This window comes from Malaclemys terrapin, chromosome 2 (genome assembly GCF_027887155.1).
Source record: "Malaclemys terrapin pileata isolate rMalTer1 chromosome 2, rMalTer1.hap1, whole genome shotgun sequence".
Classification (NCBI taxonomy): domain Eukaryota; kingdom Metazoa; phylum Chordata; order Testudines; family Emydidae; genus Malaclemys; species Malaclemys terrapin.
This window is the reverse complement of record NC_071506.1, coordinates 88,212,721-88,232,134: the sequence shown is the minus strand read 5'-3', so window position 1 is coordinate 88,232,134 and position 19,414 is coordinate 88,212,721. Positions and strand designations below refer to the sequence as shown.

Genomic DNA, 19,414 nt, shown 5'->3' with positions numbered 1-19,414 from the left:
TGTCCTCCTTTGGGAGGCACAAAATATGGTAACCCTACATTATAAAATAGATGAGCTGGAGAATATGATTAGAGTCTGAAATCTGTTTGGCTGCCTTTAGAGAGAAAATAAGATATTTGGTAATCTCATAGCAGAGGCAGTAACACATAAAGAATGTTTTAGAGAGCTGGCAAAAAGATCCAGATGATTAGTAGGGGAAAGATGAGCCTTAGCTTCAAATCCAAGTCAGTGGTGACCACAAGTTTTAACTATATGAAAGATTTTTGGTGGTCTCCGTTCATTTCTTAATAGGCATAGTGTCCATATCACAAAACCCCAATTGGATCTAGTTGGCATACACTAAGAAGGATCAGCAGAGAAATCAAGAACTGAATTGGTTTACAGAATAAATTACTCTTCATCTGTTTAGGTTGCCCCTCCAGAACAGGGGTGTGAAGCACATTACATGTGTTGGGAAGCCTAAATTGATGCCATCTATGCTATAGATGTTCTGTAGATAATGTTAAGAGAGCTATGTTCTGGACTATCAATCTAGTCACTAGTCTCATGGACAAATACATTCACTGAAACAGTTTTTAAAAATGACTAAATACCATCAAACCAGGACTGCCCTGCTTGGTAATTTCTGTTCACAATATACCATCAGAAGAGATGGAACTGTTCTGTTCCTTAAACAGAAATATTAATCCAGATCACAGACCTGGTCTCCTCTCCAGGTTTCGTAGAGAAGAATACATATTACCATGATGTAACCAGTTGGCTGGAGCAAATAGATATAATGCATTACGAGTCCAGATGAAACGTACAGGTTCACAGAGAAGAAGAAATATAAATGCATTTGTCCAAGAACTCTTTGAGTTGGAACTGGAGAAATCTGGAACTCTTGTGTGCTTCTACTGGAGTGATCCAATCAACCTTAGCTTTTCTGTTGTTCACATCACTGCCATTTCTAAGTGCTCTGCTTTAAAAGTAGGTTTTGTCATTTTAATTACTGGAATATTTGGTTTATCTTTGCTAGTGTTTAGAGGATTTTTTATATGTGGAGAAGTACAGATAAAAATGCCTTCACACAAACAGCTTTATTTCATTTTTTATTTTATACACTCAAGCTAGTTTATAAACATGCACTTCTAGACACTGATGCATGAGTCTTGAGATCCTCAAGTGGGTACGGCTTGGTGCATGAAAAACTGAGGCAAACAAAGATAGTTCAGGAGCAGGAATGTTGACACAGTCAAGCCTCTGATGTGTAACTCCTCAGTTTGGCAAAGAGGGAGCATCAAATCAACTGTATTCCACTCTCAAGTGTGCCTGAATTGGGCTGGGACTGCCCAGAATGACAGTCCAGGGCCTACTCTGATAGCATTCTACAAACTAACAGGGTGAAGAGCCAGCATTCTGGGAGCCTAAGTTCAGAGGCTGTCAATGTGAGGGTGCAAGAAGCAAGAGTTGGGGAAATTAGGAGCTGGGAGGAGGGAAAGTGAAATGGTGTAGAAAGGAAAGAAACACAGTAGAACCTCAGAGATACGAACACCTCGGGAATGGAGGCTGTTCGTAACTCTGAAATGTTTGTATCCCTGAACAAAACGTTGTGGTTGTTTTTTCAAAAGTTTACATCAGAACATTGACTTAACACAGCTTTGAAACTTTGCTATGCAGAAGAAAATTCTGCTTTCCCTTTATTTTTGTAGTAGTTTATGCTTAACACAGTATTGTACTGTGTGTGCTTTTGTTTTTCCGGTCTTTTTTTATCTCTGCTGCTGCCTGATTGCATACTTCCGGTTCCAAATGAGCTGTGTGGTTGCCTGGCCAGTTCCTAACTCTGAGGTTGTACTGTATAGGGCAGGGAGCAAGAGGGAGAGAACATGGACTGGGGGACAGCAAAAGGGCCTGGGACACAGAGAAAGGGTCCCCTTTGGAGGGAGCAGCTGCACGAGTCAAATCAGTTCCCAAAGATGCTCTGTAGACCTAATAAAGTTCCTTTTTGAATCTGATACTCAGTTGTAAACAGTATTACAGTATCAGCACCAGTGTTACCTAAATAATAATACATGTAAGTTTTGAAAAATACTAAAACACAGAAATTTAAGAATGAGGCTCTCCAGAAAATTATCTACGGTTCTGCTCTTGCAAAATAAGCCCAGTAATTAGCTCCAAGTATAAATCCCTGGGTATTTGTAATAAGATTATAGATTGTAACATGGGACTGTGCAAGGCTCTGTCTGTGAAAGGCTGAAAGGTCCTTACAGTTCAATTTAAGGAAAAAAGGTTTACATCCTTGCAAAGACACGAGATCAACAGCTATTACTTCAGACAACCCATGTGTTAAACATAGGCCCTAAAATTATGGATTTTCATCACAGCCTTGGATATAAACTGTTACAGTTCTTTTACACAGAACAAAATACTAAATATTTTTTTGTTCAAACCTGTTCTGGTTCTTCCATTGTGGTCTATTGTGTTTCCTGCTCCTACTGTATTTTTGGAAATTCATAGGGTTTGGGTTTTTATTAAGTTATTGTCATTCCTCACTCCTGATTTGTGCGGCCTCTACTCTAGTTTTGTGTCTTTGTACATAGCTAGTATAGTTGACATAAATGTGTGCATGTTTTTTTGTGGGAGTTTTTATAGCTCACCTCCCTTGTACCACCTTTACAGAAACACTATGGTTTGAATGGTTAGTTCTGTTTAATAATGCTTTTCGGTGAGTGATTTCCCCTGCACATGATGCAGGAAAATGGGCTATGCACTGAAAATGTGCAGAGACAGACAGAATTCTCCCAGCTAGGCTGCAGAATAGATATGACACAGCTGTTGCAGGTTACGGCTACATGACTGCTGTGCAGGACTCAAGTGGGGCCAGAATACTTTGGAAGGCTGTTCCAGCACTTTTTAATGGTATTGCAATATTTCTGATTGCACTTCCAATACTTTCTGACACTTCTTTTAGGACTGGAGCACTGCTGCTGTAGCCCACCTCAATGGAGAAGTTTATAAGTTGTACCCCTGCGGTAGCAGGTACAATGACTAAAGTCATCTCCTTAAATAGCAAGTCTGCACTAGAGCCAGGTACAAAGCACAGCTCCATGGGAGGGAGTAAGGACCCCATGCACAGGTTCATTGTGTTCCCCCATTTAGCTGAAACACACAAGTTCAATAAGGACAACCATGGGAGGAAGGAGTGGGCAAAGAGAGGGGTCATAAAACATGTGTGTCATGGCCAGGTCCTGGGCAGCCAGACCTAGTAGTCAGAGCCAGGACCCACAGTCATGAGACAGGAGTTGACTAGGTAAGGATACCAAGAGGACAGACGCAGAAGACAAACTGGACATCAGAACCACAAGTTGGGATTAAGAGTCAGGCTAGGTCAGGATGCCAGACAGTCAGAGGCAGGAGCCACACTGGACACCAGGAACTACACATCAAATGCCAGGAAATCAAGGCACAGGAGCAGGGTGGAGCCCAATTGTTCAAACAGCTTCCTGCTCCTGCTGCTGGCTTAAGTAGGGCCAGTGGGCCAATCAGCCACTCTGGGTCACCACCAATTGGACATCAGGGGCAGAACCTCACACTGGGGCTAGACTTCATGGGTCACAGGTAAGCCCTTATCACCAGGCTGCTAGGTGGAGGGTTGGAGGGTAGTTGTTCCCATGAATCCTGCAGGCTGGGTTTGAGATCTGTAGGCCATGACAATAGGTGTTTTATCCAACAGTTTTAGCATGTTATTTATGGCAATTTACCATCTTTTGCTGTGTTCACATATATATGCGCTATCGATTCCACATCCAAATACTACAAACCTACAAACTTTCTCCTTTCTCTCTTCTGAGTTCTGGTAAGGTCACAAGTATGTCCACTGAGACAATCTTTCTATGTATCCAAAAGATTATCTAGGATATTTAATGCATATGCTTGGGTAAATAGTGCATGTTAATTTCAGTTTAACTGATTTTCCATGTCAAATATAGCCATTATTAGGGAGTTGTCATTGCTACCCGCTGTAGCATTACCTATCAAAGGGATAAACTAATTATTAATGACTAAATTATAGAACATGGGTGAGTTTTTGTATTAGTACATTCATACATACTGATAGATTATATTGGACACAGACAATCAAGCAAAATAAACTGAGTAAGGGACTGGTTCTCCAAACCAGATGAATTACAAGCTCTGTAACCTTCTGAAAGGTATAACAGGCGAAAATAATCAATTAAGATTTTCAGATACATCCTGTTCAAGTGAAATGATTGGTCAATAGCTTCTCAGGCAATGTGTAGCAGACTGTGTGATTTTCGAGGAGCAAAGAAACATTTCACACATCTATTTATCATATACTGAGTTTGTGAGAAAAAAGGAAGCAGTAATAAGGCAGTAGAGAGAGTCACGGTGGGGTAGAATATGCTTTGTACTCTGTTTTTATTCAGGAGCTGATGACACTGGAATTCTTGGAATGAAAAATTAGTATGGGGTGTTCCCCTTTCCCTTCTCGCAATGTTGATTTCTTCCCCTTTAACAATCCTGGGGAGAAAACTTGTGCTGGATCCCAATGAAAAGTGACTATTTCAACTTATCCTAGTTATCCAGGAATATGCCTCCACGTAAAAAACCAAAACAAAATGACAATTAGATCAACAGTAACCTGCCCTACAGCGGTTTATGTATGGAGGTATGATAGAGGTTAGGATTTAGATACACTGAAAGAACTACGTGGGAGATGCTTACATAGCACCTACCCAAGCTATGCCCTATTCTAGTCTAGTCAAAGTTATTGTTAGTTGTGACACATGGCTAGAAAGGGTTAAACATCCTGCTGAATAAATGACTCAAATTCAACCCCTAAAGACATGTGAGGGGATAACTTTTGTGGTTTTGTGTATTTACATATATATGGGCAGTGGTCAACAATGTAATCAACAGTCCCTGTCTATGCTATTCTGATAATTCAAAGATCAAAAGAACATCCTAGCATTTAAATGAAGTTTCAGCATGGGAAATCTCTGTACTCATCTCTCTTTGAAATGTATAGCAAATCATCAGTGAATGGTGGAGGAACAGATTGTCTTATGTTAATTCATATAGCTAAGTACTTGTGATAGACTGCCTGAGGATAAATTGCCTTATGTTAATCTTTGTAAATAACTAACATCAATGCTTAGGAAATAAGAGCCTATTGTTCCCCGAAGGATTCCAACTTGTCAAAGAAGACCTGAAATTGTATAAGAGATCCTTGGGTCCTGATCCTTTTAATCTCAGATCGGCTTAAGCTTCATCAGGGGAAGTTTGAGTCGCAAGATGAGATCCCAGTTAAGCTGGTACACCCTGGATATGATATTGGACATTGGATTATAACCTATTAACTAAATTCTAAAGGAACTCTTTGCAACTACAAAGCTCACCATCTCTGCTATGTATCTAAACCTCAAGAACTGAACTCATGTCTGTATGTATATTGAGCTTTTAACCATACTCTCTCCCATTTCTTTTTAAATAAATGTTAGTTTAGTTAATAAGGATTGGCTGTAGTGTGTATTTGGGTGAGATCTGGAATATTCATTAAACTGGGAGGTAATGTGTCTGATTCTTTGGGATTTGTAGAACCTTTTCTTTTATATGATGAAATTTTTTTTTCCCCAGAAATTTTCATCATATTTGACTTGGGAACCTGAATGGAGGCCTGAGGCTGGGTTACTTTAAGGGAACTGTGTTGTTGGTTTCTGGACAACCAGTGCGGTAATAAAGAAGCTGTTTTATGCTGGCTTGGTAAATTTAAGTATTGAAAATATCCACCAGCTTTGGGGATTATCTGCCCCATTCTTTGCAGTTCACCCTAATTGAGTGACTTCAGCTGGCCCCCACTGGGGCCCCGGTCACATTAGTTCTATATTTTCATAAGCAGTGGACACACTACTGCCTCAGGTGTTTTCCTCTTCATGGAGAAAGAAATTTTTGCATGCAGTATGGCCGATCATTTTCAAAAGGACTCCAAACAACATCCACAAGAACTTGTAAATGTACTTACTGATGCCTTGAAAGAGTTCCTCAATGTTAATAGCATTCTTTGCACTGGTTTCAACAACAATTGCACCTATAGATTCTGCATATTCTTTGGCATCCTTCATAGGTACCTCCCTAAAAAAACGTTTTCGAAAGCAAACAAATTAGTGTGTATTTATAAAAAAACAAATATTCTGAAAGACATCTCAAGTCACATTGTTCCTAGTTTCAATTGCATAAGTTTAGATCTTCTCCTGGTGTTGACATTCCTTACTTCTCAAATGATAAATATTTAAAAGTCTCAGTCCTGCTTCCACTGAAGTCCATGTGAATTTTGCCATGTAATTTAGTATGAGCAGACCCAAGATATAAAAGCACATTAAATCTTTTGCAAAATATTTCACAACAAAGGTCTTGATTCCCTTATATGTGGTGATGTAGTCTCAAAATCATAATCCTTTGTTTCCTTCCACATTCCTGTCTCTCAAAGAGCTATCCCCACTTTTCTTATACACCTCTACTCCTATATAACACTGTCCTCGAGAGCCAAAAAATCTTACTGCATTATAGGTGAAACCGCGTTATATCAAATTTGCTTTGACACCCCCCCTCCCCGAGCGCTGCTTTACTGAGTTATATCCGAATTTGTGTTATATCGGGTCGCGTTATATCGAGGTAGAGGTGTATTCAGGTGGGATTATGAGCCAGCTGCCTATGTCAGAATAATCAACTTAACCTTTTCCCACCGAAACACAACTAAAAGGATGGGGGTGTTTCAGGCAAATAGTACCAGTCTATTACAATCATATAGATTGCAGAAATTTAAAACTTCTCACAAAGCATAAAAAAAATCCTAAACACAGCCTAGATAGAAATTATTTAACATGTTTTGATTCTATAAAAAATAAAGAATACTTTTGGTGGTGGTGGAGGTTTCTATCTAGTTGTTCATGTTCAAATATCAAGATATCAATCTGGGTTGTTGATAAGGATTTTGGGGCTTGATGCCAAGACCAAGTTTTGAAAACTAATAGACTTTAAGGTCAGAAGGGACCATCATGATCATCTAGTCTGACCTCCTGCACATGGCACACCACCAAACCTCACCCACCCAGAGAAAAGAAATGATCTTTAACTGCTATCATACCCCCCCCTCACTTGACAAAGATGCATGAGAAGAGATGCATAAAACATTAGAGAATGAGCATGCAGCTCAGCTCTGGAGATTCAGCCCATAAACAGGACTGTCCAAAGTGAACACACAAACAGGATGGTTTTTGGTTATTATAAATGAAGTTGGATTGAAAGGATCACATGTTTAGCTGTTTATAAGTGGCAGGAGATTGTGGCTGATTCCAACAGAAACACGCAAGCCACTGATTCCAAACCACACTAGAAACAAGAATCTTAGGGCCAGATTCTCCAGTCCACAAAGGTTAGTTTGTGCCACATAAATGGTGCAAAGAGGCCTTAAAACAGCTGGTGACAGCCAGTGGAGAATTCCCCTTGTGTAGGGAACTCTCCACTTGGGGAAAGCTGGTGGATGCAGCTCTACCTTCTCCTATGCCAGCTCCCACAGTCATGGTGCATGGGGAGAGAGCATGGAGGAGAGGATGCTCCACTACGCTTGATTCTACACTGACATAAGGTCTGTCAGTTGCTTCTTTCTACAATGATAAATTGAGTGTCAGTATTGCGACGACTTTACTTTGACCAAAATATGAGAGCTTGTTCCTCAAGCAATTTATTCTAAGCCAAGAGGTGAGTAAACATAAACTAACAGTATTAATAGTGGGAGAAAGAGCCAAGAAACGAGCAGAGACTTAAAAGGGAGTTGAGAAGGTTTGGATTTAGGAGCCCTGGAGAGAGAATACCTGTTTTGAAAGATGTTGACTAAACTGTTTGCAGTTAAAAAAAACCTCAGCATATACAGTTTAAAGCTTCTACAAATATTTATTTAAATAGAAAATGTTTTGTATGGACAGCGTAAATAAAGGCCCTGAATGTAAAGCTTGGGATTTCCTGACCCTGCATTTGGAGTACTCCAGAGAACCAAAATTTCAGAAGATATCTCAGTTTTTAGAGAGGAAGAGAGACAAAGTAGCTCATTTATTTAAATAACATTCTGATCTGAGCTCTTTCAACAAAGATTCTGTGATTGTGTCCAGGTTATTATCCATCAACCAGAGGGTAGAAACTCCAATATAAAATATTTTTAAAAAACAAATTCACTCTAAATTCTAAAGCCAATAACAAAATTGTAGAGATTTTAATAAACATCTCCATTCTCAAAGATGATATTCCCTGGGTGCCAGAGGGAGGGAATATATTTCAGCAAAGTGCCAAACCTGTTGATGGCCACGTAATAATAATACAAAGAATAACCACATGTCTTCTGGATGTCTTGATTCTAGGTTGGCAGCTAGCACCTATATATTAGAGATCTGTAAAAAAGAAACAAAACAAAACAAAACAAACCACCACCACAGGAGGGTAACGTGGTCATTGCTAGAAGTACCAGAGGAAATTATATTGGCCTTTTGCTAGTGGAAGTCAAATCTGTTCCTCTATTTTTCCCCAGTCATTTCTCCCCTTATTAGCTCCTGTGGTAAAGGAGACAGATGAATCAAGACGAGTGGAACTTGGTTCAGCCTGTACTCTTTTGCCCCCATTCACATTTGCCATAACAATGGCTGATACTCTAGAGTCTAGCAGAACATTTCTGGCAAAGAACTGGTAAAAATTCCATAAGGATAAATAGAGCTGCCAAAAGTAATGTAGAAATAGCAGGTTGCTCGTGTGTGCCCTCATTAGTTACATTATATTTTTTAAATCCTCTTGCACAGAAGTATTTGTATTTTCTATTCAATGGAATTAATGTGATAGGTTGATACATATATTTTACCTTAAGCCATTTCCAATGAAGTAAACTTTAAGACTAAAACACCAAAGAATATACACAACTGTATAAATTACATAGTCAATCAGATTTCTGGTAGAACGGTGACAAACAATTTAATGTATAAAATATATCGTGCTGTCTACCTGTCCTCAAAAGTCCTTTTATTAGAACACCAGCAAAATAGTTCAGGAACATGCAAAGTGGGAGAAAAATGTCATTGCCTGTCAGAAAAGACTCTCAAAACCTTTCCCATATTTGTGAGCATCAGGAGAAAATATTAGTAGAGTTTGACATTTTGTGGAAATATTAGACTACATGGCCTTTAGTGAGACAAACATGCATTGCACAAGTGTAAGGAGAATCGTCACCATGAAAGCTTCCCTCCTGAGGACTGGCACTCAATAGTTCATTGCCACATGTGTGGCACTAAGCTGATTCATATCACTATAACATCATACATTGTATTTTAACATACAGTAACTCCTCGCTTAACGTTGTAGTTATGTTCCTGAAAAAATGCGACTTTAAGCGAAATGATATTAAGCGAATCCAATTTCCCCATAAGAATTAATGTAAATGGCGGGGTTAGGTTCCAGGGAAATCTTTTTCACCAGACAAAAGACTATATTATATATATACTGTATATATACACACACAGTATAAGTTTTAAACAAACAATTTAATACGGTACACAGCAATGATGATTGTGAAGCTTGGTTGAGGTGGTGAAGTTAGAGGGTGGGATATTTCCCAGGGAATGCCTTGCTGCTAAATGATGAACTAGCACTCGGATAAGCCCTCTAGGTTAATACATTGTTGTTAATGTAGCCTTCACACTCTACAAGGCAGCATAACTAGAGGGAGGGGAAACAGCATGGCAGACAGAGACAGACACACACACCCTGTGTGTGGGTGTGAGAGAGATGTGCATTGTCGCTTTAAGTACGCTGACCCCACTCTAAGTACATTGCCTTTTTAAGTAGATCAGCAAGTTGAGACAGCAGCTGCTGCTGGCAAGCTCCCTCCGTCCTGAGTCCTGTCATGTCTCCCTCATGCTCTATTGAGATGGGGTAAGCGGGGGGCAGGATTAGGGGGGAAGGGGACACCCTGACATTAGCCCCCTCTCCCCTCCCTCCTCCGCACAGCAAGCAGGAGGCTCCCGGAGCTCCAAGGCAGAGAGCAGGAGCAGCACATGGCAGTGGGGGGAGGGACAGCTGAACTGCCGGCAATTGATAGCCTGCTGGGTGGCTGCCACTGCACAGGGAGCTTAGGGAGCTGATAGTGGGGCTGCCGGTCCACCCTGGTTCCAAGCCCCCACCAGCTGACTCCAACGGGCAGCTCTTTCTGCAAGCAGTGGACAAAGCAGGCGGCTGCCACACAAGGTTATAAGGGAGCATTGCGCAACTTTAAATGAGCATGTTCTCTAATTGATCAGCAACAAAACAACGTTAACTGGGACGACTTTAAGTGAGGAGTTACCGTATTAGATTGCTCCATCTGCACTATCTGATTGTGCTTTGTAACTGAATCAACAAACTTGGGATTCCTTAATTAATCAAGCAAAGGTACTATTGAGAGTATTAAAGCAACACATTTAAATTAGTCAAAGGGGACAAACAGAAAGGACCACAAACTTCACTTTGCATTGGTATGCTAAATTTAAAAAAACCCTTTATTTCTTTCCTCATATGGAGAGACTTGCTGCTTTCTGTTATTCACACTAAGAAGCTGGAAGCCATCTATCTAATCTTAGGGGACTCAGCCAGCCTCACTGTCTTAGCACAGTGAACTATCATGTAGAGGACCAAGCCAAAATATAAACTGTGTCCTTCGCTCCCAGGTCAAGAGAAGCTGGGAGCACTGTGCAGGAGGCCCTGGGGAGAAGGAGTGCCTCATGATTCTGTGCAATAACTCCTCTAGCTGGTTCTAGAGTGACACTGAAAGCCTGTTTACAGGGCTATAGTTCTCACAAATGTCTTCATTCAACAAAGCACTTGATCACATGCTCTGGGGCTTTGCTGAATCAGGGCCCATGTAATGACTTTAAGGGGCAGAGGAATAAATGTGAAACATGATGGGCAGTGGGAGAGTCCTTGGGATGCTAAGAGGAAAATAATCTAAACAACCATGGACCTTGGTCTCACATTGTTGAAGAAAACACATCCAACACAACTCATCCCTAAAATGACAAAAAACGCATTGATCACCACAAAGATCAACAGAATCGTACAACAGAACATATTTCCCATAGCTTCGAGGGTACATGTAAACCCAAACATGAGTTGAAAATATAAACGCAAATCCATCCTTGTAACGTGCCATGAGCAGTGTGATCTTGACTCTTCTACAGAGGAATGGAGTCAGACTCTAAGGAGAGTCTTTCTCCTCACACCTAGGACATAAGTCTGTTATTTGAGGATAGTGAGAGCCCTTATGTTCTTGCAAATGTACTTTCTGCAATAAGGCTATCATCCTGCATCTGGCATTAACCCTTCATTTGATTAAAATACAGCATTTCTAGCACTCCAGCATTAATCAGGCACTTTTGAGATATGCATGCAGTATACATTGGAATTAGTTATAGTACAACAGAATGAAAAGTCCCATATTGTATCAATCAGTGTAATGTGCCAGAGCCTGCAGCATGCACAGAAACAACATTTGACATCCTGCAATTCTGGTCAAACCAGTGGAAGTGCAGCAGAAAAGGGAGTTCAGAGTAAAATATTTTGGAGGATGTGATGCTGCTGTTAGTTGAACCTGATCCTGAATAATTGAAATCGAAGGTATTTATTTCAATGGGGGCTTCCACCATGAGTAGCAGTAGGGTTGCCAGTTTTGGTTGGATATATTCCTGGAGGTTCCATCACATGACATAATCTTTAATTAAAGATTAATCCCTTAATTCCTGGAGACTCCAGGAGAATCCTGGAGTGTTGGCAACCAAACTACAGATGATAATACAAACATGGTTGTGTAAGGGAGGAAAGCAGTGCATAACAAACAGCATTCTAATACCAAATAGATCCATTACCTGAGATCAGAAAGATCACATTTGTTTCCAGCGATGGCCATGACAATGTTTTCAGGACCATGTTCTTTTAATTCTTTTACCCATTTCTTCAAAGTATGAAATGAATCCTAAACCGAATACATAAAGAAACATCTAGCAGGATCTCCTTGATTGACAGACACAGTCATTTTTTTGAAGTTACAGGAAGGGCACACAGAAAGCCCTCATGTGACAACGATTTCCAGGGACTCTCATTAAAAGGCATGATTGATGTTACTGAACCTCAGATCTAGCTCTCAACTGCATTAATCCATCAAGCCAAATTTTCTCCTCGGAAATGCATGTGCAGCTTCTGCTGAGATCAATGGGAGTTGTGCATGAATCTCTGAGGGAAAGGTATGGCCTAGCATTTGGGATATAATGTACATCCCACAATACTATGCAATACTTGAATATTAAACTTTCAAAGAATGAAAGTTGCTGCACAGAATTCTGAATAAGGATGACACAACTAAGTTCCACCTTCACAAGGTCTACAGACTTTCTGACCAACTATGAGTAATTTCAGTTAAAAATTATAACCTACGGTACTGCTATGCAGCAATGACCAGTGTCAGCTAGGGTTGCCAAATTTGGTTGACATATTCCTGTAGGTCTCATCCTGTGACATAATCTTTAATTCCTGGAGACTCAAGGACAATCCTGGAGGGTTGGCAACCCTAATGCAGCAATGGGTCATTACGCTAATGCATTGGTGAACAGAGCCAGGCCTTTAGTGCTAAAAGTAAATCATTCAATTGGCAGGAGAGAAGAAACAGATAAGCAAAATATCGCAACCATTCATCCACTAATGCCTATTCTATAACTCAGCTTCATCATCTGGGATTTCTTTCAAAATCAAAATTTTATTCTTTGAATTTTAAGAGTAGCAATTTCTCATTTTCTCAGGGCAGGGCAAAGATCTCCAGCTGGATGACATGTGAACAGGGCTACTTTATCACCTGAAAATACACTTCCATTTCAATTAATAATGTTTGAGCCAAAGATTATTTCATTGCTTTGTTTCAAAGTAAAGCAACCCCAGAAGAGTTCAGCTCTCACACTGCAAATGCAAGCTTGTAGCCATATTTTTAAAAGATTAATTTCCCGTTTGTAAAATAGTTGGATGTTTTTTAGTAGTAGAAATTAGATATGGGAAAAATCCAGGAGGTCATCTTGTCCATCTCAAAGAGGCAAATTCAGAATTTCCCCCTGCAGTACAATTTCCGGAGTTTTGTGTAGTCCATTTTTAAATGACTCAGGGAATGGCGCTTCCGCCACAACTTTGCCAATACATTAAGTCATGAACCAAACTATATATAATACAGGAATTGCAAACAGAAAGCATTACCTGTTTTGTGATATCATATACTATAACAGCTGCTGCTGATCCTCGGTAGTACATTGGTGCCAAGGAATGAAACTGTTAAAAGACCAACAAAACATCATAAATCAATTAAAGTTTTTGCATGGTGCCAGGTCACAAAGACCTGCCAAGATTGCATCATATTCTTTCATCAGAGAAAGAGTGAGCTTCTTGAATGTTTGCCCAGTTTTAGTTTCAGTCAGACCTCTAAAAAGTGCTGTTCTTTATTCTGTTGGACTCATACAATTACCACATTGGGTTCTACATATTTTTCTTGTGGTGTTTTGGGTTCTTTTGTTTTTTTGTTTTTTGAAGCATAGTACATGATCTGTGTGAAAAAGGCTTTGGGGAGAAATTCAAGTACATAAGAACAGCCATACTGGGTCAGACCAATGGTCTGTCTAGTCCAGTATTCTCTCTTCCAACAGTGGCCAATAGTAGGTGCTCCAGAGAAAATAAAATGAACAGACCAGGCAATCATCGAGTGATCCATCCCTGTTGTCCACTCCCAGCCTCTGGCAATCAGAAGCTAAAAACACACAGAGCATGGGGTTGCATCCCTAACTATCTTGGCTACAAGCCACTGATGGACCTATTCTCCAGGAACTTATTTAGTTCTTTTTTTCAACCCGGTTATACACTTGGCCTTCACAACATCCTCAGCAAGGAGTTCTACAGGTTAATTGTACGTTGTGTGAAGTACGTCCTTTTGTTTGTTTTCAATCTGCTGTCTATTAATTTTATTTGGTGACCCTGGTTCTTGTTTTATGCGAAAGAGTAAACAACACTCCCTTATTCACTTTCTCCACCCCATTCACAATTACATAGACCTCTATCATATTACCTCATAGTCATCTCTTTTCCAAAATGACAAATCCCAGTCTTTTTAATCTCTCCTCATACAGAAGCTATTCCATACCCCTAATAATTTTTGTTGTCCTTCTCTGTACCTTTTCCAATTCTAATATACACCTCTACCCCAATATAACGCTGTCCTCAGGAGCCAAAAAATCTTACTGCATTATAGGGGAAACCGCGTTATATCGAACTTGCTTTGATTCGTCGGAGTGCGGGCCGCCATCCCCACCCCCCGGAGTGCTGCTTTACCGCGTTATATCCGAATTCATGTTATATCGGGTCACGTTATATCGGGGTAGAGGTGTATCTTTTTTGAGATGAGGTGACCAGAACTGCAAGCAGTATTCCAGGTGTGAGTGTACCATGGCATTATGATATTTTCTGTCTTATTATCTATCCCTTTTCTAATGGTTCCTAACATTCTGTTAGATTTTTTGGCTGCTGCTGCACATTGAGCAGATGTTTTCAGAGAACTATCCACAATGATTCCAAAATCTTTCTTGTGTGGTGACAGTTAATTTAGATCCCATTATCTGATATGTATAGTTGGGATTATGTTTTCCAATGTGCATTACTTTGCATTTATCAACATTGAATTTCATCTGCCATTTCGTTGTCCAGTCACGCAGTTTTGTGAGACCTCTTTGTAACCCTTCACAGTCTGCTTTGGACTTAACTATCTTGAGTAATTTTGTATTGTCTGCAAACTTTGATCCATGAGAGGATTTTCTCTCTTATCCCATGACTGTTTACTTTGTTTAAGATCCTTTGGTGAGGGACCTTGTCAAAGGCTTTCTGAAAGTCCAAGTACTCTATTTCCACTGGATCATCCTTTTCCACATGTTTGTTGACTCCCTCAAAGGCATGATTTCCCTTTACAAAAGCCATGTTGACTCTTCCCCAACAAATTGTGTTCATTTATGTGTCTTGATAAATCTGTTCTTTACTACAATTTCAACCAATTTGCCTGGTGTTGAAGTTAGGCTTACCAGCCTGTGATTGCCAGCATCACCTCTGGAGTCTTTTTAAAAAAATAGTGTCACATTCTCTAGTCGTCTGGTACAGAAACTGATTTAAATTATAAGTTACATACCACAGTTAATAGTTCTGCAAATTCATATTTGAGTTTCTTCTGAACTCTTGGGTGAATACCATCTGGTCCTGGTGCCTTATTACTGTTTAATTTATCAGTTTGTTCCAAAACCTCCTCTCTTGACACCTTAATCTGGGACAGTTCCTCAGATTTGTCATCTAAAAAGAATGGTGCAGGTATGGCAATCTCCCTCACATCCTCTGTAGTGAAGACGAGGCAAAGAATTCATTTAGCTTCTCCACAATGGTCTTATCTTCTTTGAGTGCACCATTAGCACCTCGATCATCCAGTGACCTTACTGATTGTTTGGCAGGCTTCCTGCTTCTGATGTACTTAAAACATTTGTGTCTTTGAACCTTTGTCTAATTACTCTTCAACTTCTTTTTTGGCCTTCTTAATTATACTTTTACACTTGACTTGCCAGAGTTTATGCTCCTTTCTATTTCCCTCAGTAGGATTTAACTTCCAATTTTTAAAGGACCTTTTTACCTCTAACCCCATCTTTTACTTTTTTGTTTAGGCATGGTGGCACTTTTCTGGTCTTCTTACTCTGTTTGTTAATTTGGGGTATACATTTAATTTGAGCCTCTATTATGGTGTTTTTTAAAAGTTTCCATGCAGCTTGCAGGCATACGACTTTAGTGACTATATCTTTTAACTCCCATTTATCTAGCTTCCTCATTTTTGTGTAGTTCCCCTCCCTAAAGTTCAGTGCTACTGTGGTGGGCTTCTTTGGTGTCTCTCCCCCTCCCCCCCAGAATGTTAAATTTAATTAAATTATGGTTTAATTTAGATTTAAGTGCAGGATAGGACTTACACCGGCAGTTCACAAAGGTGTAAATTCCAGCTATGGCCAACAGCATTCAACCCTGGGACTAAGCATGAATAAAACATTTACAAATCATTCTTATAAAAATAATAAATCAAAATGTATAGTTTATCATAAAATTGTAAATAGCTGACATACAGTTATCTTGTACTGCATCTATATTTAGAAGATACACGTTCTTTTAAATTTAATGTCTTTTTACTACAGCTTTAATTTAAAGAACAGCTTTTTTAAAAGAAAGGAAAAATGGTTACTGTAAAACAGCTGTACAAAAACAGCTGCAGTTTTATTTGTTTACAAGAGTAAACACAAAGTAACTGCTTTAGAAATTTAAAGCTTATGCTAGTACAGAGAAAGGAAACCTTTTTGCTTATTCACCTAAGACTGATTCTTATATATAACTAAAATAATCCTACTTGAAAAATCTGTTCAGTCTTTTTAATCTCATTGTAGCTACAAAAGAATATATTAGTTACTTATCCAGCATCATCTTGCAAATTATTGCTTGTTCACTCTCCCAGGTGAGTAATTTTTTTGACATGCAAGTAAGACACCATTAATTTTTTCATGATCAACATTCATCACGGTCAAGAGCAGACAAGCCAATTTTGTGCCTTGGCTGGAAAATTTGCAAGGTTAATATAATACAAAGGTGTATATAGAACTTTAAAAACACATAAGAGGACAAGAAGATCTGATTTTTCCAGTTACCTGTGTCTTGTACCATTTACACTTATAAAACGGAGTAGAGAGGAAGTATTGTCCAGTGGTTCAGGTACAGGCCTCGCCTGTGAACGACCTAGGTTCAATTCTGTAAAATGGGGAGAAGAGCACTTTCCTACCTCACAGGGGTGTTGTGAGGATAAATAAGTTAAAGATTGCAAAGCGCTTTGAGATCTATTGATGAAAATCGCTATATAAGAAATAAGCACTATTAGCAGGATAGATGGGAATTTTTTGTTGAATATTTTTTTTCAAATGCCAATTTGTCAAAACCAAAACTTTTTGCAGGAACATATTGGGTTTCATACAAAGGTTTCTCAGGTTCAGCATAATATTTCTTGGTGGGGGTGGGGGGGGACGGAGGTGGAAAGAGAGATGGTGAGAGAAATCCTAAAATAGCAAATAGCCCAGTGGCTTAGGGGTTCTCGCACATTCCAGGGGAGTGTCCTAATCACTGGGCTATTGGCTATTTTGGGGTGGGTGGGGCTCTGGGTTTTTTGTTTTTGTGTGTGTGAAAAAAAAAGCCTCAAAAGGTCTCAGTTTCATTTAGATGCAGAACAAAAACAAATTTTTATTTTTTCCACAAATGGAACTCCTGTTTTCCAGCCAGCCCTAGTGCAGAATTGACGTAAAATTTTGATTTGGTCCGTTTTTATATTCTCTTTGCACAGTTGTAAACAACTACACCATGTTCAAGGCAGTGGAGGATCAGGCCCAAACTCTGTGCCCCAAAGATTTTCTAATCTGATACAACATACAGGTGTCTGGAGGGAAGATGACAGTAACCGATGAGGGTGCTGTATGGTCTTCTACAGATTGGATTATTTGTTTTCATGTTTTCTGTATCTCCCCTCCACAGTTTTCTTGAAACTGCTGCAGAATTTCCAGTCTGTTTATTTTTTCCCCATGAAAAAACACTAGAGCATCTCAGAAACTAGGGGGCCTTGTTGCAGAATGTAGGACCAGCTTGACAGAGAATACACAAGGCCTTGTTGGTCTGAATCCCTGTGGAAAATCTACATGTCTGTATACATGCTGATTCATTTTTTCTAAATAACAATATATGCATAAGCTTGGAAACAGTTCTTGGTTAGTAGTCAATACACTAGTTCCAGAAGCCAGGTAGTTAATCTCAAGTGTTTAGCATTCCAGAAAATTAGCCCAGGAGACACAGCAGGAACCCGGATCATCTTCTTCTTTCATAAGTGTCACAAGTCAGTATCTAAGTTGTTCCACCACCTAACTGCTACATTATCAGAGGTAGCAAGGTGTTGCCATCCACCCTCCTATCTTCTAATTGTGCACTCCTCCACCACATGTTTGACGGTCTGCATTGCTGCCTCATGGTCACATTGTGAAAACAAGGATGAGCCAAATTTCTGCATTGTAGCAGCCACTGTGGCATTCCAGTCAGCAGCTCATTAAGCCTAATCCAGGAGGACATGTTTACTGTCTTTTCATGGCGATCCCTGTGTGAGTGGAACGAAGTGAAATGAAAGTCGATAAAATGCAGAACACAGGCTCAGGTTCTAAGCGACAATCAGCCCAAAAGAACTGCTCTCCAATGAGATCCCTTTCAATGCAGACCTTAGCACTGGGGCCTGTTCTCAAGATCCTGCATATTAATATTGAGGGATATTGGTGATGAAAAGGGATATCCTCATCCATCTAGCTATAAACTTTGAAACACACGTAATCTTGCTTCAGGAGACACACTTCACCACCAACATGCATCTTTCAGTTGCAGGAATCCCTGTCATGGCTCATCACCATCACAAGCAGTATGGGATGGCATCTTAACTTAACTTAATTATTATGTTAGAGAAGGGCTGGCTGCTCTCACCGTATCGACCTCTGGTCCAAATGGCATTGTAGAATAGAATGCTATAGAAGGTGATCTATTGTGAGAACTTCAATTCCCGCCATGTCAGTTGGGGATACTCTGACAACAACTCAGATGGACAGAGTCTGATGGAGTGAGCATCAGTCGCTGACCTACAACTCCTCTATGACACAAAGCAAAGGCCAAGCTTTCACAGTAGCAGATGGCCAACAGGCTTTTCATCTAGCATCGCCTTTTCATCTCATGGGCAACCACCACCAGTGATCATAGAGGAGAAGGTGCTTGAAGCTTTTTCAAAAACAACAAGGAGTCTGGTGGCACCTTAAAGACTAACAGATTTATTTGGGCATAAGCTTTCGTGAGTAAAAACCTCACTTCTTCGTTTTTACTCACGAAAGCTTATGCCCAAATAAATCTGTTAGTCTTTAAGGTGCCACCAGACTCCTTGTTGTTTTTGTAGATACAGACTAACACGGCTACCCCCTGAAGCTTTTTCAAAGACTCACCTCTGGCTGTCTTTGATCACCATAGGCCTGTGGATATCAATAACAAATAGTATACAGAAAACCCCGTGGAATTTTCAGAAAGCTCGGTAGGAGGTCTTTCAAGCAGAACTAGAAATGTCTGTCAACAAACTAGTTGAGCTGGACTCGACATGACCAGCCAAGATAAATTATTCCTATCAAGTTTTCTGCAAATTAATTCAGGTAGCTGCTAAGAAATCAATCTGTAGAAGCTATCACCGACAGCA

At 39.9% G+C, this 19,414-nt stretch overlaps 1 protein-coding gene across 1 annotated transcript in view; it reads right to left on the bottom strand.

Moving 5' to 3' along the window:
- The window catches only part of RAB31 (RAB31, member RAS oncogene family), a 96,672-nt gene that overhangs the window by 7,345 nt on the left and 69,913 nt on the right, over nucleotides 1-19,414 (bottom strand). The window contains exons 4-6 of the mRNA XM_054017989.1: nucleotides 13,303-13,374; nucleotides 11,934-12,040; nucleotides 6,023-6,132 (exon numbers count right to left, since the gene is read on the bottom strand). Of these exons, the coding sequence (XP_053873964.1) occupies nucleotides 6,023-6,132; nucleotides 11,934-12,040; nucleotides 13,303-13,374 (289 nt within the window). The remainder of the gene's footprint in view (nucleotides 1-6,022; nucleotides 6,133-11,933; nucleotides 12,041-13,302; nucleotides 13,375-19,414) is intronic.